The sequence below is a fragment of the Oncorhynchus masou genome, chromosome 18 (assembly GCF_036934945.1).
Source record: "Oncorhynchus masou masou isolate Uvic2021 chromosome 18, UVic_Omas_1.1, whole genome shotgun sequence".
Lineage (NCBI taxonomy): Eukaryota > Metazoa > Chordata > Actinopteri > Salmoniformes > Salmonidae > Oncorhynchus > Oncorhynchus masou.
In genome coordinates this window covers 62,453,633-62,478,067 of record NC_088229.1, presented here as the reverse complement: position 1 = coordinate 62,478,067, position 24,435 = coordinate 62,453,633, and the positions used below count along the sequence as shown (strand labels likewise).

General features: G+C 42.5%; 2 protein-coding genes across 3 annotated transcripts in view; one reads left to right on the top strand and one right to left on the bottom strand.

The window, feature by feature from the left end:
* The window catches only part of LOC135505079 (zinc transporter ZIP11-like), a 143,989-nt gene extending 131,380 nt beyond the window's left edge, over positions 1-12,609 (bottom strand). For both annotated transcript variants that reach the window (XM_064924151.1, XM_064924152.1), the window contains exons 1-3: positions 12,548-12,609; positions 11,835-11,951; positions 11,054-11,092 (exon numbers count right to left, since the gene is read on the bottom strand). In XM_064924151.1, coding sequence (XP_064780223.1) covers positions 11,054-11,092; positions 11,835-11,942 — 147 coding nt within the window. In that variant the 5' untranslated portion in view covers positions 11,943-11,951; positions 12,548-12,609. The remainder of the gene's footprint in view (positions 1-11,053; positions 11,093-11,834; positions 11,952-12,547) is intronic.
* An 8,129-nt stretch (positions 12,610-20,738) lies between these two features.
* Positions 20,739-22,450, top strand: LOC135503753 (somatostatin receptor type 5-like). Its single transcript, XM_064921894.1, has one exon. It carries the CDS (start codon positions 21,398-21,400, stop codon positions 22,448-22,450), a length of 1,053 nt encoding a protein of 350 aa, XP_064777966.1. The 5' UTR covers positions 20,739-21,397.
* The last annotated feature ends 1,985 nt before the right edge of the window (positions 22,451-24,435 follow it).

The following is a 24,435-nucleotide window of genomic DNA, read 5'->3' as shown; positions in this document are numbered from 1 at the left end:
TCCTGTTGTTGTTGATTAGTCTCTCGCGTCGCTGTGGATGAATTTTGGCCCACTCTACCATGCAAACCTGCAGTAACTCCACGGCATTTGTGGGTTTTCAAGTCGGCAGTGTAGCCTAGTGGTCAGAGCATTGGTCTAGTAACCGAAAGGTTGCAAGTTCAAATCCCCGAGCTGACAAGGTACAAAATCTGTTGTTCTGCCCCTGAACAGGCAGTTAACCCACTGTTCCTAGGCCGTCATTGAAAATAAGAATTTGTTCTTAACTGACTTGCCTAGTAAAATAAAGGTAAAAAAAAAAATCTCAATTGTGGTTAGGTCTGACTAGACCATTCCAAAACTTCAAATGTTGTTACTTTTTTAGCCATTTTCATGTAGACTTGAGTGTGTGTTTTGGATCGTTGTCTTGCTGCATGATGCATCTGTGCTTCAGCTTCAGCTCACAGACAGATGGCCTGACATTGTCCTGTAGAATTGACACAGAGCAGAATTCATGGTTCCTATATACATACGGTTGCTGCAGGGAGTTCCATTCAGTCACAAGAGCATTAGTGAGGTCGGGCAATGATGTTGGGCAATTTAGCCTGGCTCGCAGTCGGGGTTCCAATTCAATTCATTCCAAAGGTGTTCAATGGGGTTGAGGGCAGGGCTCTGAGCATGCCAGTTAAATTCTTCCACACTGATCAACAAAAAATGGCTGTATGGACCTCGCTTGTGTATGGGGACATTGTCATGGTGAAACAGGAAAGGGCCTTTCCCAAACTGTTGCCACAAAGTTGGAAGCACAGAATCGTCTAGAATGTCATTGTATGCTGTAGCGTTAAGATGTCCCTTCACAGGAACTTAGGGGCCGAGCACAAACCATGAAAAACAGCCCACAGCCCCCGAACCATGAAAAACAGCTGCAGTCACCTGGAAATGCATTCCAGGTGACTACCTCATGAAGCTTGTTGAGAGAATGTCAAGAGTGTGCAAAGCTGTCATCAAAGCAAAGGGTGTCTACTTTGAAGAAAATCAAATCTAAAATATATTTTGATTTGTTTAACACTTTTTTGGTTACTACATGATTCCATGTGTGTCATTTCATAGTTTTGATGTCTTCACTATTATTCTACAATGTAGGAAAACCCTTGAATGGGTAGGTGTTTTTCTCCCTATTTAAGGTCCCACCAATCTCTTGTGATAGAGAGAGAAAGAGAGATATCCTCATTATTGTTGCGTTACTATTTTTCCTTTAGTTTATTGAGCACATTTGTATATACTTTTTTTATAACTCTGCATTGTTGGTTAAGTAAGCATTTCACAGTGAGTTCTACACCCGTTGTATTCGGCGCATGTGACAAACCAAATTAGTTTTTTTCATTTGATGATCACACCTGCAGGTGTGAACTTCCTTATAGCCAATGTCCACCTATCTATCTATACATCTTTACCATCGACCTCGTTCAACATCAATTGAAGAAAGGACATTCAGAATAGAGAAGCTTGCCTGCTGAGCAGTCTCAGTCATGGGTTATTTGAATTCTGTATGATATGTCAGTGCACATCACATCTCAGGATATTGCACAATTAGGCCTGGCAGTCAGGATTGATCTGGCTTCTGCATGTGGAGAAATCCATTTTTTTCAAAAGCATCCCTTATTTTATGGATACCCAAGGCTTTCCACTCTGTTCCACATCAACTATAAAAAAGGAACACACTGTGCATAATCCAGAGTTCAAACAGGCTATGCAATCTTGATAGCGTTTATGGACTGTTGTTTACTGAGGCGTGAGGCAGAAAAACCAATGACCTATATCACATTGTCTCTGAATAGGTCAAAGAATCCATTTCTATGCATTTTTTATGTAGGAGAAAACTGAAAGGACTGTTCAAGCCGCAAGGACCTGGTGTACGATAATGATCATGAAAATTCCATACTTTATTCGACATACGCCGACGATGAGCATTCTTGAAGCAATCGACATTGGTCAACAAACTTCAACAAAAATGTTGAGAACTTTGTTTTGTTTGTTGAACCTAACGAAGCCAATGGGTAATTAAGAAAAGTTACAGTAGTCTTCCTGGAAAAGTTATAACTTTGTGAACGGTCACGGATGTCTGCCTATCTGGTCCAGTAGTCTGCACATGTCCAAGTCTACAGCTATGCTAATTCGAGTCTGCCGGCATAACTTGGGAGTATCCGTGACCATAATGTATGTGAGTGTGAGATAGGTCTACACAATGACACAATGAATTTAATTCAGCTCGAAATGATCTGACATGTGCAATATCAATATTGCGATTCTCCTTTCTTTGACACTCCATTAATACAACAGAAACGAGACTACAGTACCTCCTCCAATGAGATATGCTACACTCCATTCATTTGCTCTCAACACGCACAGACAACTCTGACCAATCACATACTGGCCAATCACAAACATACCCGTTCAGAGCGTGCAGTTAGAGGCTGGTGAGGAGAGAAAGGGCTCAACCTCAGTAAACCTGGGAAACATGAGTGCTAACGATATCGATTTGGTGCCAAAGTAGAGCGCATCTTCAGTGGTGTGGCAGTTTTTCAGCTACAGGCAAAACTACACTGCTCAAAAAAATAAAGGGAACACTAAAACAACACAATGTAACTCCAAGTCAATCACACATCTGTGAAATCAAACTGTCCACTTAGGGAGCAACACTGATTGACAATAAATTCCACATGCTGTTGTGCAAATGGAATAAACAACAAGTGGAAATTATAGGCAATTAGCAAGACACCCCCAATAAAGGAGTGGTTCTGCAGGTGGTGACCACAGACCACTTCTCAGTTCCTATGCTTCCTGGCTGATGTTTTGGTCACTTGAATGCTGGCGGTGCTTTCACTCTAGTGGTAGCATGAGACGGAGTCTACAACCCACACAAGTGGCTCAGGTAGTGCAGCTCATCCATGCGAGCTGTGGCAAGAAGGTTTGCTGTGTCTGTCAGCGTAGTGTCCAGAGCATGGAGGCGCTACCAGGAGACAGGCCAGTACATCAGGAGACGTGGAGGAGGCCGTAGGAGGGCAACAACTCAGCAGCAGGACCGCTACCGCCGCCTTTGTGCAAGGAGGAGCACTGCCAGAGCCCTGCAAAATTACCTCCAGCAGGCCACAAATGTGCATGTCTGCTCAAACTGTCAGAAACAGACTCCATGAGGGTGGTATGAGGGCCCGACATCCGCAGGTGGGGGTTGAGCTTACAGCCCGACACCGTGCAGGACATTTGGCATTTGCCAGAGAACACCAAGATTGGCAAATTCGCCACTGGCGCCCTGTGCTCTTCACAGATGAAAGCAGGTTCACACTGAGCACATGTGACAGACGTGACAGAGTCTGGAGACGCCGTGAAGAACGTCCTGCTGCCTGCAACATCCTCCAGCATGACCGGTTTGGCAGTGGGTCAGTCATGGTGTGGGGTGGCATTTCTTTGGGGGGCCGCACAGCCCTCCATGTGCTCGCCAGAGGTAGCCTGACTGCCATTAGGTTCCGAGATGAGATCCTCAGACCCCTTGTGAGACCATATGCTAGTGTGGTTGACCCTGGGTTCCTCCTAATGCAAGACAATGCTAGACCTCATGTGGCTGGAGTGTGTCAGCAGTTCCTGCAAGAGGAAGGCATTGATGCTATGGACTGGCCCGCCCGTTCCCCAGAACTGAATCCAAATGAGCACATCTGGGACATCATGTCTCGCTCTATCCACCAACGCCACAGACTGTCCAGGAGTTGGCGGATGCTTTAGTCCAGGTCTGGGAAGAGATCCCTTGGGAGACCATCCGCCAACTCATCAGGAGTATGCCCAGGCGTTGTAGGGAGGTCATACAGGCACGTGGAGGTCACACACACTACTGAGCCTCATTTTGACTTGTTTTAAGGACATTACATCAAATCAAAATCAAATCAAATGTATTTATATAGCCCTTCGTACATCAGCTGATATCTCAAAGTGCTGTACAGAAACCCAGCCTAAAACCCCAAACAGCAAGCAATGCAGGTGTAGAAGGTTCCAGGTGTACATCAAAGTTGAATCAGCCTGTAGTGTGGTTTTCCACTTTAATTTTGAGTGTGACTCCAAATCCAGACCTCCATGGGTTGATAAATTTGATTTCCATTGATAATTTGTGTGTGATTTTGTTGTCAGCACATTCAACTATGTAAAGAAAAAAGTCTTTAATAAGAATATTTAATTCATTCAGATCTTGGATGTGTTATTTTAGTGTTCCCTTTATTTTTTTGAGCAGTGTATGTCAACCAAATGCAAGTGTTGTGCAAAAAGTGCCTCGTGGCGACAAGTATACGGAATAATTTGAAGAAGAACCATCCCGCACTTTATGACAATTGCATGGGGGGGACAGCACCAAAGCCACTCAGCCACCCATCTTAAACAGGCATGCCATTTTGCGTCGTCAAAAGAATATCTCGCAGTCACATAGGTGATAGCCAAAGACATGATTCCTATTTACACGAGTCAGCAAAGACGGCTTCAGCAAGATGATAGACACGCGGAACAGGATATACAAGATTCCATCTCGCACATATTTCTCCAAAGTCACCATCCCAACACTGTATAACAAAATGAAGGGAAAAGTTAACAGAACGTGTTGATTATTACGCGACGACAACAGACCTTGGGTAGAACAGGCGAGCCCTACAGTACAGTAGTTTGACAACACACTTTATTGATGAGGAGTTTCAACTGAAAGGTTGGTGCTTGCAAACATCACAGGCTACTTCCCCGGAGATCACACGGGAGAAAACGTCACTGGGGTTGAGAGAAGCTTTAGCCCCCCGGGGCCTGAATGAGGAGCAGCACGTGTGCATAACGATAACGGCACAAACGTGGAAAAAGCCATCGGATTGAACGACAAGCCAGACTCCAATGTTCTGTACACAGACTGCACCTGCATCAGTAGGCTACGCATTACATGTTAAGGCCATGTAAATGATTGAGCCTACAACACAACCATAAGCTTCTTATTCCATCTGAATGAGTATGTGCTGCGCTTATAGAACATTATATTTTGATGATCATGCTAAACATTTCTGTTTGTTATGTAGGTTTAATAATCCTATTGTTATATGTCTAACAATGTCAGAAACGATTTGTTTCATTTGGTTTTGCGTTCAGTTAGCACAGTATGTATCAATTCATATTAACTCATTTTAGTCACCCTGACACTTGTTTTTACCATGTCTGATGGAATTACCAAGTTTTCACCTAAGTGTAACCCTGCAATTAATTGACCATGTTCTACCTTTGTTGGCTTGTTAATACACTATAATGGCAAAGGCATATTCACAGTCGACCTAAATCAAACCAGGGTCGTGTGCAGTCACGGTAGTGAAGGATCTTCCCATAGACACCACAAGTTGAGCTTTGAATAGTTTATCCCTGCTTTCCTGTACAAGTAACACAAATCTGAAAACGTCGCGGTTTCAAACACAATGAGTAACAGTCTTTGTCGGAGCCTAAAAGGTCCGAGGACAATAAGCAGCCAATTTCAGAAAGTCCGTCTAGGCTCACGTACTCAGAATTAAGTTTATAAATACCAACGCAACACCAATTACTTGTTATTATGAACTATGGGATGTAGAAATAAACACAAGACACAATGAAGCGAGGCTAGCTCGATGAATTAGCTTTCTATGTTCTGTTTATTTTAGCCTATAGCAACTCTTCCAGCACAACATTCCATCACTCTGATGTTTGACAAGTGTGGCAGGTTATGCAAACTAAGCCCAGAGACCAAGAACTCACGGAAGTTGGAACTGATAAGGAACGAGACATGATTCATCTTTAGCACTAAAAAATATATATTGCCGTTTTATTCCCCATTTCATTTATTTCTATATATTTTGATTAATTACAAGGCGTTGAAGAAGATTAACATATTCTGCTCTTATCAGAATGTAATTCTCCTTCGCATGTGCTGGAATAACCACATTCCTCAATACTATGCACAGTCCTTGACTGCATTCTTTCTCCCACACTAGGCTTTGTATGCACCCAGTCATATCCACTGGAGTAAAATGCAAACGCATTGTAAGAATGTCCGTCAAACAACAATCCAATCATGCGAAGTCCGTGCGAAATTCATTCATTTCAAATTCAATTTTGCACCCAGTGGACCGTTACAATATCGCCTACTGTATCACGTCAGGTCATCAATGATTGTCCTGGAGGACAAGCGAGCTGCCACCAACTCCCTACCACCCACAGCAGCATCACACTCCTTACGGACAAACTTTGTCCGTGAAGGGGTTAAACCACCAAAGAGCGGCTCTACACCATTAGAGCGAGACCAGTTGCGCTTGGCCCGCGACTGGAAAATGCTAGCTGACATTGGCCGGCAACTTGTGTTTCCTCCGGAGATCGCAACCACCACCCTAAGACCTGACATGGTGCTCTGGTCCCGTTCACTCAATAAGGTCTTCATCATTGAGCTCACAGTACCCTGGGAAAACTCAGTAGATGAGGCTTATGAGCGAAAACATCTGCGCTATGCTGATCTAGCTGCCGAAGCACGGCATCATGGCTGGAACACAGAAGTCCGACCAGTGGAGGTGGGCTGCAGAAGTTTTGTGGCAACATCTACAACCAGACTGCTTAGAGACCTGGGAATTAAGGGCCAGAGCCAGCGTTCGGCAATCAAAGCTGTATCAGAGGCGGCAGAAGGCAGCAGTCAGTGGCTCTGGATGAAGAGGAAAGACCCCAGCTGGGCCCCGAAGTATGCGGTCAACAATGCTTGACTCAGGGAGGAGGACGCCCCTGCCATGCGTAGTCCCATGGGATGTTGGCTATCAACAACAAGGCAACTCCTATGACTAATTGGGAATGGGACGCAAGCGTAGGATTGATCACCCTGTCGCTGGCCGCCTTTGGGGAGGGTGTATAGTGTGAAAGGCCGAAACACCCTAGGAACCAAAGGTACACTACTGACGATGCGCTCCCCAAATTTCACCACGCTCACTGTTCATTAACTCTTGGAAGTGCTTGCACTAAGGATAGTAACATCTCATCCTGTGTTCTTGGAATCTGATTAATTACAAGGCGTTGAAGAAGATTAACATATTCTGCTCTTATCAGAATGTAATTCTCCTTCACATGTGCTGGAATAACCACATTCCTCAATACTATGCATGTTCCTTGACTGCATTCTTTCTCCCACACTAGGCTTTGTATGCACCCAGTCATATCCACTGGAGTAAAATGCAAACGCATTGTAAGAATGTCCGTCAAACAACAATCCAATCATGCGAAGTCCGTGCGAAATTCATTAATTTCAAATTCAATTTTGCACCCAGTGGACCGTTACAATATCGCCTACTGTATCACGTCAGGTCATCAATGATTCAATTTCAACCTCAGTTCTTTCTTTAGTGTCGTTTCCTACAGATGTCCTCTCTTAATTTGACCAGTTTCTCACAGCAGGAAAATAATCCTGCAGCAACAGGACATGTGAATTATTATGTGGATTACAATTAAGGGACATTTTTGTATGGGTTGATGCCATTTTCGTGAGGGAAAATCCAGTCTGAAATGTTATAGTGGAAATTATAATCTTTAGAAGCCTTTTTAAACCTCGGAGCCACTACACATTTGAATTTCCTGCAGTGCAGGATAATTCTCTGTAAGAAAAGAGTGATCAAATTAAGAGAACGCAAACATCTCTTTCCCATCTCATTCTGTTATTCTAGATGTTTCTTCTAGACAGGAACTTGTGTTTCTATAGACAGCTCCCTCCTTGGTCTAATGCAGATGCCTCAGAAGCCCCATTTCTCCTGAGCGAAGCAAAGGGAATGCCATGCATGACACCTGAATAAATAAAGGAACTTGGCCAACTCCTTACCTGAAACTAATCTCTCCCTCTCCATATGTAGTGTTTGTGGACACATACATGACATTTAGAAAATGCTAACTGACTCCGTGCCAAATTAGGTGGACGCCAGAAAGATGAAAATTGAATGTTGATGCACATACATAGCTGGCACGGGAGCTGGACAAAAAGAGAACAATGTCAATAAAATAATAAAAGGTACTGATTTCAGCTCCCCTAAACTTCAATCTCATATTTCTTATCTGCAGTCTCCCTCGTACGTTTTCTCTATTCATAGCTAGGGACATTGTTACAGTAGCGGTCACCTCTCTGGTATAGCCTAGTATCTATTTGTGACTCACCTACTTCTGACAATCCTTTCTACTATCTTTGAGGTCTGCTTTCATTAATCCTGATCCCCTCATCTCCCTGAGGGAGAGCTCACCTTTCCCCCATCCAGATTCCCTCATCTTCCTGAGGGAGAGCTCACCTTTCCCCCATCCTGATTCCCTCATCTCCCTGAAGGAGAGCTCTCCATTGTACTCAGGAGGTCTTTGTCTCAGGATCAATAGTCTCTTTAAAATTCCTCTCCACCCTTAGGCAGTCACGACTCCACACTCACCACCGACTGACTGCACACACCAGCATCTCTTAAATGAGCATCTGTAGGATAAGGATCTCTCTCCTTCACACACAAACACACAAGCGCTTGCTACCTGAGCCTCTAAAATAACGAGGAAATGCAACCACTCCAAAGAAGGCGACATAAACACAGTGGTGTTCTACTGTAAACTTTCTACAGATGCTTGTCTGAATACAGCCCTTTGGGTTGTGTCTCGTCTGCGGTTTATTTGTTATGACTGAAGAGACCAGTGGGACTAGTAACAACAGAACCACACTTCCTTCAACCTGCTCCCCTCCCATAGGGACCCACTCCAGAGTAAAACACAGCATATGACTTTGCTTGCCAAGACGAGCTAAATGTCTATGCCACGGTCCAAGATGCAAGACTTTACAGCCAAATGTAAAAGCTGGGAAGAGCAGCAGTAAAGATGGAGAAAGCAGAGAGGAATGGTACTGAACCCCTCAGCAAAAAACTATTCCCAGCGCATTTCAGGGACTGCGTGAGCTACCTGTGAGCATCAGAATACAAAGGAGTGAGGCAGTGGAGGAGCAGATGTCTACAACAGACTTTAATGAACAGACCCCCACTGCCTGTGAGAAGGTCACCATGAGGAGGAGTGACGAATGAGAGAGGCAGGTAGAAGCAGCTCTCGGCCTTGCCTCTGCATAGGGCAGGACTGGAGGATTGTATTTGCATTTTGCCTTGCAATGTTATTACTAAATTCCCTTCCAGTCCAGACACTCCTCAGTCACCACAAGCCAACTGTTACATTCTACTCTGATAGTACTGACAAATCAAAAATAGTCCTAAAGAGAAAAGTCCTAAAGTTAACAAGCACAAGGAAAAGTAGCTGGTACACAAACATACTCAAAGTTTGCAGCTTATTTTGAGGTATTTTTCTATACTCCGTGTAGGCTAATGGTTTAATTCATGTTCATAGTGATCAATCAATTGCTCCTTACATTCTCCCTCAAAAACAGCTCAGATCGAGACCATAGTTGGGCCCAGAAATAAAGCGAAGCCAGTTTAGACCGGAAACCTGAGTGTTTGATATCATCAGCTGATATTGGGGCGGCAGGTAGCCTAGCGGTTAGAGCGTCGGGCCACTACCCAAAAGGTTGCTAGATCAAATCCCCAAGCTGACATGGTAAAAAAATCTGTCGTTCTGCCCCCGAACAATGCAGTTAACCCACTGTTCCTAGGCCGTCATTTTAAATAAGAATTTGTTCTTAACTGACTAGTTAAATAAAGGGGGTTTGAACTTGCAACCTTCCGGTTACTAGTCCAACGCTCTAACCACTAGGCTACACTGCCGCAAATTATGGTGGAAAATAAGTATTTGGTCAATAACAAATGTTTCTCAATACTTTGTTATATACATTTGTTATATATCATTGAAGATGAAACGTGGCTGGGTCTTTCAGCATGACAATGATCCCAAACACACCGCCCGGGCAATGAAGGAGTGGCTTCGTAAGAAGCATTTCAAGGTCCTGGAGTGGCCTAGCCAGTCTCCAGATCTCAACCCCATAGAAAATCTTTGGAGGGAGTTGAAAGTCCGTGTTGCCCAGAAACAGCCCCAAAACATCACTGCTCTAGAGGAGATCTGCATGGAGGAATGGGCCAAAATACCAGCAACATTGTGTGAAAACCTTGTGAAGACTTACAGAAAACGTTTGACCTCTGTTATATACCCTTTGTTGGCAATGACAAAGTATTGAGATAATAAGTATTTGGTCAATAACAAAAGTTTCCACCATAATTTGCAAATTAATTAATTAAAAATCCTACAATGTGATTTCTGGATTTTTTTTCCCTCATTTTGTCTGTCCTAGTGTAAGTGTACCTATGAGTGGGAGAACTTGCACAATTGGTGGCTGACTAAATACTTTTTTGCCCCACTGTAACAACCGGCCAAGATCAGGAGTCCCATAGTGCGGCGCACAATTGTCCCAGTATCGTCCGGGTTCGAGTAGGATTTGGCAGGGGGGGGCTTTACTTTGCTCATCGCGCTATAGCGAGTCCTTGTGGCGTGCCGGGCGCCTGCAGGCTTCCGTGTTAAGCGGGCGGGTATTAAGAAGCGTGGTTTGACGGGTCATGTTGAGGGACGCAGGACTCAACCATCGCCTCGTGAGCACGTTGGGGAGTTGCAGCTGTAGAGCAAGGGGAACTACTACTTCAAGGTCTCAGAGCAAGTGACGTCACTGATTGAAACGCTATTTAGCGCGCACCGCTAACTAAGCTAGTCGTTTCACATCCGTTACACAGCGATGAGACAAATACAACAAACAAAAAATTGCAAATCAGATACCTAACTGTAAGGGAGGCAATGCGTCTGCCAAACTATCCCAGAAAGACAAGACTTCTTCTTATAAGGCAGTAGGCAATACCTTTGGAAAAGTCTCACCCTTCCTTTAGCTTTGAGGATTTTCAAGAAATGTTTGGAAAACAAAGAACGGAGTCTACCAAAACAACTCAAAAGACTGTCACATCTGACATCTGCTCGTACTCACATGTTGACAGATAGCAGAGAAACCCTGGGCTTGGAAAAAAAGAAAGGACAGGTGTGTGTATGTGTGTTCAAAAACATATTTTCTTACCCCAGCAGCAAAGCCCAGACTTCCATCCAATATCCGCTTCTGAAGAGGAGGGCAGAGAGAAAGGAGGAGTGAAGTCAAAACAAGGGCATCAACAATCCAATGTGATGTTTAGTTCAGAGCATTTCCATGGGAACGGAATTACACTGAGACACTGATTTTTCACTTTAAAATGTAAACCAAATAAAAACCATGTGATTTCAAAGTTTAACAAACCATATGACGCTATGCTCAATGACTACTTTTAAGAATTTTAACTAAAAATGTTACTAATACATATTTACAGGAAGAACTGTGCATATATGAAGTTTGGTAACAGAATAAAACTGAGGGATATTTTACTGTAATTATTTTACCAAACTTTGCATCTGCAGTCTTTCCAGTAAATGTTTAATAATTGTTTGACTGTGTAAATTGTTCCAAGTAGCCATTGTACCACCGTATGGTTTGTTAAACTTTAAAATCAATGTTTTTTTGTTTAACATACATTTTAAATAGAAAAAAATCTGAGTGTGTAATTTCATTGCCATGGAAATGCCCTTCACAAGGACAAAAGGAAAAAGAAAGGAAGGCATGTCTTCAAAGATATTGAACTTTCCATTTCTATGGAACTTGAACTTCTGAAGCCATTCAAATATACTGCAATTGATTTAGTGAAACGAAGGGACATATTGGAGTTCACACCAGGGACATGAACTGCATTTGTCTGCATATAGCAGTGTCACAATACAATAAAACATCATACAGCGGCAACACACAGAGAAACGTTGTACCAGTTCCTTACCTGTCGGCTGGAGAAGATGAAGACCAGGGCAGCCCCAGCAGCAGTCAGGCCCCAGGTGAACAGAGTTCCCAGCAGGGCCTGGGTCACAGGACTGTAGCCTGGAAGCATGGTGCCAATCTTGGGGACAGAGAGATGCACACAGTGGAGTGGAGCCGCACAGGATACTTTAGGTTGTTTTTTACGACAGTCACAGTAGCTAGCTAACTTGACGAATGTAAGGTACATTGTCAGGAAATCCCTGTAATATGAGTGCTCCAAATAACAGATCATTTTGTAGAACAAAGGCGTGTGTGCTAAATCCTGTTGGTTCAGGAATGCGACAGGGTGGCATGTTTGCAAATTACTGCCCAACCCCACAAGCGTCCTGCTTAGCTGTCTACGTAGCTAAATAAACTTGCTTGGCAAGCAAGAAGAGAAACATTTGCTAATGCCTTTCATTGCATTGTTACATCTTTATTTGTGTCCAACATAGCTGTCTCTTTTGGCTCTCTATCTGAAATCAATGTGCGTTGCTAGTATCATCCAAAGAGTTGGCCTAGCAGTATCCGACGACACTGTCAGATAACTTTGCTTTTGTTCGCTGCGCTGGTTGTGTTGCAACGAAACACGTGCTTTACGGCATTACCAAGACACATGCGTTATCCGGGGACAGATTAATATATTCTCATCTTGTTTTATGGTTTTAATTCATTAAATAATGTAAAAATACTTACTGTCACTTCTGGCACCGCAAATCGAATGTATTTACTTCCTACTTCCCTGTATACGTATCTGTGACAGGTTGAGGACTGCCCCCTCGCAAGATGCCATTGGCTATTCCAGCATTTGGAGGCGTGTAATTGTAATTTGATAAGCCAATAAGCCTTCGTTCACAAAGTCACAGCCAGTCAATGCCACTAACTTTTGACATCAATATTACAAATGGTGTTTTATGAATGTCATGTTAGATTTTTTCAAACGGATAATTTCCTGCATAGTATTATTTTGATTATTTTTTATTGATTTTGCATATCACACTATATAGCTTTTGTCAGGAGGTCATTTTTATTTACAATCTCTCATGTCTTGCCCAGCGGATGAGGTGAAGCAGTTTAGCAATGAAGCAGAAAATAGGTTGAAGTACCTCTGCATGGGACAGTTCAGGTAAGGTGACGTAGATACACCCCATGAAGTGCCTCTGTGAATGTAAGCTGTAAGCTATTTTTGAATGTCAATAGACCACTGACAATTTGCTAGGGTCTGTTATTTGCAATGGTCTGTTATTAATAGTCTGTTATTGTGCTTGAGGATTAGTAAGTAACCATTGTGATTATTTTCCTATATCAGCTTCAATATGTAAGTTGTCCCTGTGTTGGCAGTAGGGCCTTACGCAGATAAATTCCAAATGTTCCTCTCAATGAATGTACTCTCCCCACTGGGCACACACTGCTTTTCATTTTCAACTAACTAACTTTGAACCAACGTGGAATATAAGTTGAATTGACGTCTGTGCCTATTGGTTTACTCTAAGGCTTTAAACGTTCTCTTGCTGATCTGTTGTTCTGGATCTGCTTGGCTTAGCCTAATATTAACTGTAGGTCCATTATGATCCTTACCATGCATGACATAGCCAAAGCTGTCAGAGCTACCACCCACTTATGTGACACGTCATTGTGCAGACCAGCTCTCAAATGCACAAAGAGTGAGAATAATGCATGGTTCAGGATTTTTATGCCCTTGAAACTTCAAGACAGGCAGTGACTTTTCCTTATTGTTAATCAATAATGCTATAGTCCAGTTAAAGGCCCAGGGCAGTCAAAAACGTGATTTGCCTGTGTTTTATATGCATTTCCCCACTATGAGGTTGGAACTATACTGTGAAAAAAATATGATAAGGCCCTTTTAGAGCTGTTTAAAAATAGTTGCTGAAATTTCAACCTGTTTTGGTGGGATGGAGTTTTGACCTGCCTGGTGACATCACCAAGTGATAAATTACAGTGCCTTGCGAAAGTATTCGGCCCCCTTGAACTTTGCCTCCTTTTGCCACATTTCGGGCTTCAAACATAAAGATATAAAACTGTATTTTTTTGTGAAGAATCAACAACAAGTGGGACACAATCATGAAGTGGAACGACATTTATTGGATATTTCAAACTTTTTTAACAAATCAAAACAGAAAAATTGGGCGTGCAAAATTATTCAGCCCCTTTACTTTCAGTGCAGCAAACTCTCTCCAGAAGTTCAGTGAGGATCTCTGAATGATCCAATGTTGACCTAAATGACTAATGATGATAAATACAATCCACCTGTGTGTAATCAAGTCTCCGTATAAATGCACCTGCACTGTGATAGTCTCAGAGGTCCGTTAAAAGCGCAGAGAGCATCATGAAGAACAAGGAACACACCAGGCAGGTCCGAGATACTGTTGTGAAGAAGTTTAAAGCCGGATTTGGATACAAAAAGATTTCCCAAGCTTTAAACATCCCAAGGAGCACTGTGCAAGCGATAATATTGAAATGGAAGGAGTATCAGACCACTGCAAATCTACCAAGACCTGGCCGTCCTTCTAAACTTTCAGCTCATACAAAGAGAAGACTGATCAGAGATGCAGCCAAGAGGCCCATGATCACTCTGGATGAACTGCAGAGATCTACACCTGAGGTGGGAGACTCTGTCCATAGGACAACAATCAGTCGTATATTGCACCAATCTGGCCTTTATGGAAGAGTGGCAAGAAGAAAGCCATTTCTTAAAGATATCCATAAAAAGTGTTGTTTAAAGTTTGCCACAAGCCACCTGGGAGACACACCAAACATGTGGAAGAAGGTGCTCTGGTCAGATGAAACCAAAATTGAACTTTTTGGCAACAATGCAAAATGTTATGTTTGGCGTAAAAGCAACACAGCTCATCACCCTGAACACACCATACCCACTGTCAAACATGGTGGTGGGAGCATCATGGTTTGGGCCTGCTTTACTTCAGCAGGGACAGGGAAGATGGTTAAAATTGATGGGAAGATGGATGGAGACAAATACAGGACCATTCTGGAAGAAAACCTGATGGAGTCTGCAAAAGACCTGAGACTGGGACGGAGATTTGTCTTCCAACAAGACAATGATCCAAAACATAAAGCAAAATCTACAATGGAATGGTTCAAAAATAAACATATCCAGGTGTTAGAATGGCCAAGTCAAAGTCCAGACCTGAATCCAATCGAGAATCTGTGGAAAGAACTGAAAACTGCTGTTCACAAATGCTCTCCATCCAACCTCACTGAGCTCGAGCTGTTTTGCAAGGAGGAATGGGAAAAAATCTCTCTGTGCAAAACTGATAGAGACATACCCCAAGCGACTTACAGCTGTAATCGCAGCAAAAGGTGGCGCTACAAAGTATTAACTTAAGGGGGCTGAATAATTTTGCACGCCCAATTTTTCCATTTTTGATTTGTTAAAAAAGTTTGAAATATCCAATAAATGTTGTTCCACTTCATGATTGTGTCCCACTTGTTGTTGATTCTTCACAAAAAAATACAGTTTTATATCTTTATGTTTGAAGCCTGAAATGTGGCAAAAGGTTGCAAAGTTCAAGGGGGCCGAATACTTTCGCAAGGCACTGTACTTACTAGACCAATAAGAAAGAGATTTCGAAACCTCTCTGCCAATAACAGCTAGTTTTCTGTTTTCCCCTCGCCACTCAGACCACTCCCAGACAGTCAAAATTATTGTTTGAGAAATTGCTCTTTACTAAGAAGCTATTTTTGTTTATTTTTGACCATTTTAATTGAAAACAATCACTGTAAGGCAGTTCATTGTTATGCAGAAATGATTTGATATGGAGATAAAAGTGGCTGCATTGGACTTTTAACCAACTTTATTTGGTTTGTAATCAGTTGGCCTGAATGGTCAGGCTGTGTGGGTAGCATCGCAACGCCCTAGATTCCATTCTGTGGAAATCTTCTGACAATACACAGCAAAGAGGATGGAGGTAAGCTCAGGTCTCTAGTCATCCAGCTAAAAGCATTAAGTATTGTGTGTGTGTTGTCGAAAGTGCTTCACAGCTCTGCTTGAGTGGTCCATGCTGTGTTTTGATAAAGATGGGAGTAGAGTAAACGTAATGGCACACTGGAATTATTTTTCCACACAGACACAATGGAAATAGCCTCATTAAATCTTTGGCCTGTAAATACTCATGGTTCTTTAGTTTTTGCCTGACTGACCCCTAAAGTGATCATACGTCATTTATACAACTTCACAGCTCAACACAGCTCGACACTCTGACATACAGTACTTTTTGGTTATTTATTTACAAACGGCACATAGATTTCCTACTGTAAATGTTCAGATTTAGTTGATCATAAACCAACAGCTTTGCACTTACTTTTCTAAAGACAGCTAGAAAAAATGATATGTGAAATACAAGGCCTCTGAGAAACTCTGAACATTTAGCTCCATGAAACCGAATGCCTCTAGAGTAGTTTTATGAGAGGAAAACCAGCACCACTCTATGAAGTACTAACAACCTAAGCAGGTACTGAGACTACAAAGGCATTTCTCACTTTAAAGGACAAAGGCATTTGTCACTTTAAAGGGGCCTGTAAAAGGCCAGGCGCCAGGAGTTGATGGGTATGGGTAATAGAAAGTGAGAATTTAGGGAACATTTAGAATTTGAGATCTTCTCAGATACAGGAGACAGTGGATCAGACAGGTAAACTACCTTCAGAAACTCTTGACTTTTTCCACATTTTGTTGTGTTACAAAGTCGGATTAAAATGGATTTAATTGTACTTTTTTTTTTGGTCGACGATCTACATGAAATACTTTAATGTCAAGGTGGCGGAGAAATTCTAACATTTGTCAAATAAAAATCATAAGCAATAACAACCTCATATATCTTGATTATTTAAGTATTCAACCCCCTGAGTCAATACATGTTAGAATCACCTTTGGCTGTGATTACAGCTGTGAATGTTCCTGGGTGAGTCTCTGGATTGTACAATATTTGCACATTATTCTTTTTTAAATGTTTCATGCTAAGTCAAGTTGGTTGTTGATCATTGCTAGACAGCCATTTTCAAGCCTTAACATAGATTTTTAAGTCAAAACTGCCACTCAAGAACATTCAGTGTTGTTGTGCAACTCCAGTGTATATTTGGCCTTGTGTTTTAGGTTATTGTCCTGCTGATATTTGAATTTGTCTCCCATTATCTGTTGGAAAGCAGACTTAATCAGGTTTTCCTCTGGGATTTTGCCTGTGTTTAGCTCTATTCTATTTTATTTTTATCATAAACTCCCTTGTCCTTTCAAATTACAAACATAGCCATATTTTACATTTTATATTTTAAGTCAGTTAAGAACAAATTCTTATTTTCAATGACAGCCTAGGGATAGTGGGTTAACTGCCTTGTTCAGGGGCAGAACGACAGATTTTTACCTTGTCAGCTCGGTGATTCGATCTAGCAACTTTCGGTTACTAGTCCAACACTCTAACCACTAGGCTACCTGCCGCCCCATAACATGATGCAGCCACCACCTTGCTTGAAAACATGGTACTCTGTGTAGTGTTTTGTGATTTGCCTCAAACTTAACGCTTTGTATTCAAGAGATAAAGTTAATTTCTTTGCCACATTTTTTTTTCAGTTTTACTTTAGTGCCTTATTGTATGTTTTGGAATATGTTTATTCTATACAGGCTTCCTTCTTTCCATCTTCAGTTCTCTCCCAATCACAGCAATTAAACCTTGTAACTGTTTTAAAGTCACCTTTGGCCTCATGATGAAATCACTGAGAGGTTTCCTACCTCTCTTGCAACTGAGTTAGGAAGGGATATCAGTCTGCTTTTTTATTTTTACCCATCTACCAAATAGGTGCCTTTCCTTGCGAGGCTTTGGAAAACCTCCCAGGTCTTTGTGGTTGAATCTGTGTTTGAAATATTAATGCAACTTATTAAGCACATGTTTACTCGTGAACCTATTTAGGGTTGCCATAATAAAGGGGTTGAATACTAATTGACACAAGACCTTTCAGCTTTTCATTTTTATTCATTTGTAAACATTTCGAAAACCATAATTGCACATTGACATTATGGGGTATTGTGTGAAGACCAGAGACCAGTCTTCGAAATTGAATCAATTTTAAATTCAGGCAAAACAAAATGTGGAAAAAGTCAAGGGGTGTGAATACCTTCTACAGGCACGGTGCTGTAATTATGATGGTATTGAACGTTCCACCCGCCTGTACTACTTTAGCACCTGGACATGTTTGAAGTGTTGATGATTTCGTTCAAGTGTTGAACTCCAAGGTAACCTGCCTAAATGACTATAGCCCCGTAGCCCTCACATCTGTAATCACGGGCACATTTGGAAAAGAGACCTCAATATGTCTTCCCTGTCAAAATAAAGGTTGAATAATGAAGTGCTTTGAAAGGCTGGTCATGACACGCATCAACACCATCATCCCAGACACCCTGGACACACTCTAATTCGCACACCGCCACAACAGATCCACAGATGACGCAATCTCTATTGTGCTTTAGAATGCTGTTTCCCATCTGGACAAGAGGGAGGGAAAATGACTATGTGAGAATGCTGTTCATAGACTACAGATCAGTGTTCAACACTATAGTCCCCTCCAAGCTCATTACCAAGCTGGGGACTCTGGGACTGAACACCTCCCTCTGCAACTGTATCCGAAGCCACCTGACATTTACATAAGTATTCAGACCCTTTACTCAGTACTTTAAGCACCTTTGTCATCGATTACAGCTTGAGTCATCTTGGCCTGTATTTGGGGAGTTTCTCCCATTCTTCTCTTCAGATCCTCTCAAGCTCTGTCAGGTTGGATGGGGAGCATCGCTGCACAGTTATTTTCAGGTGTCTCCAGAGATGTTCGATCAGGTTCAAGTTCCTGCTCTGGCTGGGCCACTCAAGGACATTCAGAGACTTGTCACAAAGCCACTTCAGCGTTGTCTTGGCTGTGTGCTTAGGGTCGTTGTCCTGTTGGAAGGTGAACATTTGCCCCCAGGCTGAGTTCCTGAGCACTCTGGAGCAAGTTTTCATCAAGGATCTCTCTGTATTTTGCTCAATTCAACTTTCCTTCGATCCTGACTAGTCTTCCAGTCCCTGCGTCTGAAAAACATACCCACAGCATGATGCTGCAACCACCATGCTTCACCGTAGGGATGGTGCCAGGTTTCCTCCAGACGTGATGCTTGTTATTCAGGCCCAAGAGTTCAATCTTGGTTTTATCAGACCAGAAAATCTTGTTTCTCATGATCAGTCCTTTAGGTGCCTTTTGGGAACACCAAGCAGGCTGTCATGTGCCTTTTATTGAGGAATGGCTTCCATCTGACCACTCTACCATAAAGGCCTGATTGGTGCTGTGCTGCAGAGATGGTTGTCCTTCTAGAAGGTTCTCCCATCTCCACAAATGAACCCTGGAGCTCTGTAAGAGTGACCATCGAGTTCTTGGTCACCTCCCTGACCAAGGCCTTTCTCCCTGGATTGTTCAGTATGGCCGTGTGACCAGCTCTAGGAATGTTGGTGGTTCCAAACTTCTGCCATTTAACAATGATGGAAGCCACTGTGTTCTTGGGGTCCTTCAATGCTGCAGACATTTTTTGGTACCCTTCCTCAGATTTGTGCCTCGACACAATCCTGTCTCAGAGCTTTATGGACAATTCCTTTTACCTCATGGCTTGATTTTTGCTCTGACATGCATCGTCAACTCTGGGACTTTATATAGACAGGTGTGTGCCTTTCCAAATCATGCCCAATCAATTCAATTTAGCAAAGGTGGACTCCAATCAAGTTGTAGAAACATCTCAAGGATGATCAATCGAAACAGGATACACCTGAGCTCATTTTAGAGTGTCATAGCAAATGGTCTGAATACTTATGTAGATAAGCTATTTCTGTTTTTTATTTTGAATACATTTGCAAAATGTCATTGTGGGATATTGGGTGTAGATTGATGAGGATTTTTTAATTGATTTAATCCATTTTAGAATAATGTTGTTGTTTTTTTTTTATTGTTTTTTTTACCTTTATTTAACCAGGCAAGTCAGTTAAGAACAAATTCTTATTTTCAATGACGGCCTGGGAAGAGTGGGTTAACTGCCTGTTCAGGGGCAGAACGACAGATTTGTACCTCGTCAGTTCGGGGGTTTGAACTCTCAACCTTCCGGTTACTAGTCCAACGCTCTAACCACTAGGCTACCCTGCCGCTGTAACATAACAAAATGTGGAAAAAAGGGAAGAGGTCTGAATACTTTCCGAATGCACCGTACATATCTACCTCTAATCCCTCGTACCCCTGCACATTACCATACCATATAGCTACCTTCATTCTTGTGCATTTTATTCCTCTTATTTTTTGTTGGGAAGGGCTCACAAGTAAGCATTTCACGGTAAGGTCTACACCTGTTGGATTTGACGCATGTGATGAAAAAAAATGATTTGTTGGATGTGTTGATGTGTTTGTTTAGTGCCAGGTGGCTCCTGGGTCTGTGGGCTGTTGGAGTATTCTAGCTATCCATGTCTGACGGAAAACAGGACCCGAGACAATCACTCACCCTGCATTTTATCTGCCTGCCTACCGGCCATCTCTTTCTTTTTTTCTCTCTCTCTCGCACTCATTCTCTCGCTCTCCCCATGATGAATGAACTGCCACAGAATAAAGCCAATCAGAGAGAGAAGCAAAAGACAAAAGACGAAAAACAACTGCGGGAAAAAAAACAGGCCTCAATAACCAACAGGGGCTTCATTCCTGTCCACAGCTCATCCGTTATAGCCAGTTTAGAAGGTGGGTGGCCCTAGCGGGAAGTGGTGGGGTATGTGGCAGTGGGGGCTAGTTCAGCTCCGAGTGACCCCCCCCCAAACTGTGAGGGGAGTATAGGAGAGCAGAGGGGTGGGTTGGGTGAGACAGAAGGATGGGGTGAGGGTGAAGAGGAGAGAGGAAGAAAAAAAAAGAAGCTGGATTGCACTTTGTGGAGAATGTTTAGTTTAGTTATCAAAACAAAAGTATTGTAACAGATGGGGCTGGCTACACCTTGGAAACGGCATAACAGCGGGGCTGGGAGTGCCAAGGGAGCTTATTAGGCTTATAGGAGAGCCAGAGGGAGACTGATGGGGCTCGCAGCCGTAGACACGCACTTCAATGCTGCAGGGGAGATATAAAAGCCCTCTCACACACAGCGTCCAGCTTCACTGAAGTGCTCCATGTGACATGGGTGTGAGTTTCTTACCACAGAGAATGCTTCTTCCAGGACACCAAAGGACTCAGCTTGAAAGATTTTAAAGAAAAAAGAAACAGTTGGTTTGGACGGCATGTGACCACAGAAATTGCCTGTCTTTGAGGATGGATGTTTTCTTGGGCTAAGTAACAGACAGGTTTTTGGACTTGTTTTTGTCATGCTAATGGTGGACAGGTACTGTCAAGCTGTTTGCAGAGGAAAAGACAGAAATGTTTTTGAACTCGAACTGTTATTGTGACTTTTTTGCTACTTTTTATCAAGTTTTTCACATATTTTTTTAAATGATCCACAATTTATCCAAACCAAACTTTGAAAAACGGAAGTATTGAGCGAAGATGAACACCTCATTCACCTCAGAGACGTTTTACAATGCGGGGTCGATAGCTGACCCCACCACCAGATACCTGGACGAGGACATGTATCTGCAGGAGGATCTGGATGTGTTCAGTGTGACCATGGCTGTTCTCTACCTGGCTGTGTGCATCGTAGGGCTGGCCGGGAACACCCTGGTCATCGTGGCCATCTTAAAGCTGGACAAGATGGCTTCTGCCACCACGGTGTACATCTTCAACCTGGCCCTGGCCGACGGCCTCTTTATGGTGGGCCTCCCCTTCATCGCCATCCAGAATTTCCAGAACCACTGGGCATTCGGGGACCTGGCCTGCAAGCTGGTCATGGTCCTGGACGGCATCAACCAGTTCACCAGCGTCTTCTGCCTGACCGTGATGAGCATTGACCGTTACATGGCGCTGGTTGACCCGCTGCGGTTCGCCCGCTGGCGCACGCCCAGGCGGGCCAAGATAGTCAGCGGCTTCCTGTGGCTGTTCTCTCTGTTGCCTGTCCTCCCCATAACCATCCATTTCTCGGCTAGGGACGGCCTGTGTAACCTGGACCCCCAGGTGGCTTCCGACTCCTGGTGGCTGGCCTTCATCACCTACACATTTGTCCTGGGCTTTGCACTGCCCTTCCTGGTTATGATTGTCTCCTACACCGCCTTGGTGGTCACACTGAGGACCCACCACCACCAGGCCAGCTCCCCAGGCCAGGAGAGCCCTCGCCTGGAAACCCAGGTCACCAAGATGGTGGTGGCGGTGGTGCTGGCATTCGCCGTGTGCTGGCTGCCGTTCTACGCCTTCAACTTCTGCTCGCTGTACCATACGGACCTGGTGCTGACCTTCGCCAGGTGCTTTGAGTTCGTGGTGCTGTTGTCCTATTCCTGGAGCTGTGCCAACCCCATCCTGTACGCCTGCCTCTCAGAAACCTTCGGACGCCACTTCCTCACTCTTCTCTGCCCCACCAAGTGGTTTCCCAGTGTGCAATGCAACCCTGACACGGAGCGCTATGACCTCAATGATACAAGCGGGATGGGCAACAGTGCAGTGGCATAGAGATTCCTGAAAAACATTGGAAACTTTTTTATGTACACCAACTTTCCCTTTAAATGATGACATTTTATTTTGTCTTTGGACATGTCCTTTATATATAAAGGAGGTTGGTAAAGATTAGTGTGTTTTTCTATACAAGTGTTTCTACATACATTTCTGTCCAGCTGTTTTTCTACTGGATAATAGGTTTTCTATTTCTGCACCGCTCTGACTTGTTCTCTAATTTCATTTCTAATAAGGCTGCGGTGAGGCCCCGCTGCTCTATCACACCACTGTAATTCGATTTTCCATAACTAATTAAATGAGGAATAAATTCTGTGACAACCGGGAGACAACAACAGGTGGCATGTAAACAAGATGGTAGCAACAGAATGTGCCGCTGGCCAAGACAAAGAGCTCCCAGAAGACCCACAAAAGACATTGACTTAACACTTTCACATCAACTTTGTGTGGACATTTTCAGTGATGTCATGGAAGTCAGCTCAAAGACATTTACTTTATGGGAAATTCTTCCTACAGAACTGTTTGGGGTGAGATACAAAAGACAAGTAGAAAAGGTGTTTGGTTCATCCCAAGATTAGTCCTTTATCGAATGGTCATTGAGTAAGAATGTTTATACTGTAACTATGGATGGTTTATACTTATTAAAATGGAATAGAGTGAGGTTTTTCACGATAAAGGCAGATGAATGAAACATTAATTACTTTATGGGAACTTCATGATCGTGCAACTGATTCTTTATCAAGACAATGGACAAAGAAAATACAAGACAGAGATTGATGGCATAATCATCTTTATCATCATTATTAAAATCATAATCATCCCTGCCATCGTCATCAACTATTTTTGTTGTAGTTGCTTTCATGTTGCATTTAACGCCCAACCTATTGTCGTGTTAAATTAGTTTCACAATTTACAAATATTGTTTATGGATACGTTTTACATATTGCTGATTTGAATCTCACTTACTCACTACAGTATCATCACCTTTCTGTTTTAAATATTAAATCACACGAGAGAAAAGTAATTGATGGAAATTTGCATTGAAAACATATAAATCACAATTATGTGTTTTGTCTTCTTATGTTCATAACAAAAATTATTAATCTGTGAGGCTCAAGTTAAACTGCTTAGTAGCATGCGTGTCTGACTGTAGCCTACCTGGTATATAAACACTTGTGGTGGATTGATTGTGTGGTGAAGTCACATTATGAGAGAGGCTCTGACTAGGGTTGCAAAGGGAGGGTATATTACTGGAAACTTTTCATGTTTACCAGTAAACTACCAGAATGTTGGTACATTTTTCAAGGATTTTATGTCGTCTATCACAAGACATCTAGTGACCCTTTTTGGTACTTCAGATTATCACAGGTGTCTGTAATTATCTCTGGCCCTCTGTGTGGCCTTGTCACATGTCAAATTTATGAAATCATTGATTAAGTTGATTTTAAAATAAAAAAATTCAAAGCTGTAAAACATGATCCTAAATATAAACCTTAAATTTAGTGAATACCACTGATGTTTAATATGAGGGTTTCAGCATGAAATATCCTACATTTGAATTTATTTTACGATGTCATTATATATTGGTTGTCAATATTTTAGCATCAAACTGGTGGCAGTTGTGAAAAAGTCAATAGTTGGAAGAGTTGCAGAGTTAATTGAAAATAATGGCATTGTTGATTAGAGACTTTTAAATTAATTAGGTTATTTTCTCTTGAACCATACACTGTAGACTATTAGAAACTCATGGGTAATATGGACACAGATGAAATAATATATGAATGCCTTTTTAAAAAAAAGTTATTCAAGAATAAATTACCAAAGTTACGATAGATTATCTGTTAATTACCAAAATTACTGAAGATTCTAGTAACTTTTGTAAATTATCAGTAGCTTTGCAACCCTAATTCTGACCAATTCTCTGTTACAATTAGTGGTTCGCTGTGAAGCGTAGTCTGGAGCTGCTTTGAGTCTAAAGTGTAAGA

Bases quoted from the DNA above. Each gene is read 5' to 3' on its own strand.
- LOC135503753 (XM_064921894.1), top strand. From the start codon at position 21,398: ATGAACACCTCATTCACCTCAGAGACGTTTTACAATGCGGGGTCGATA.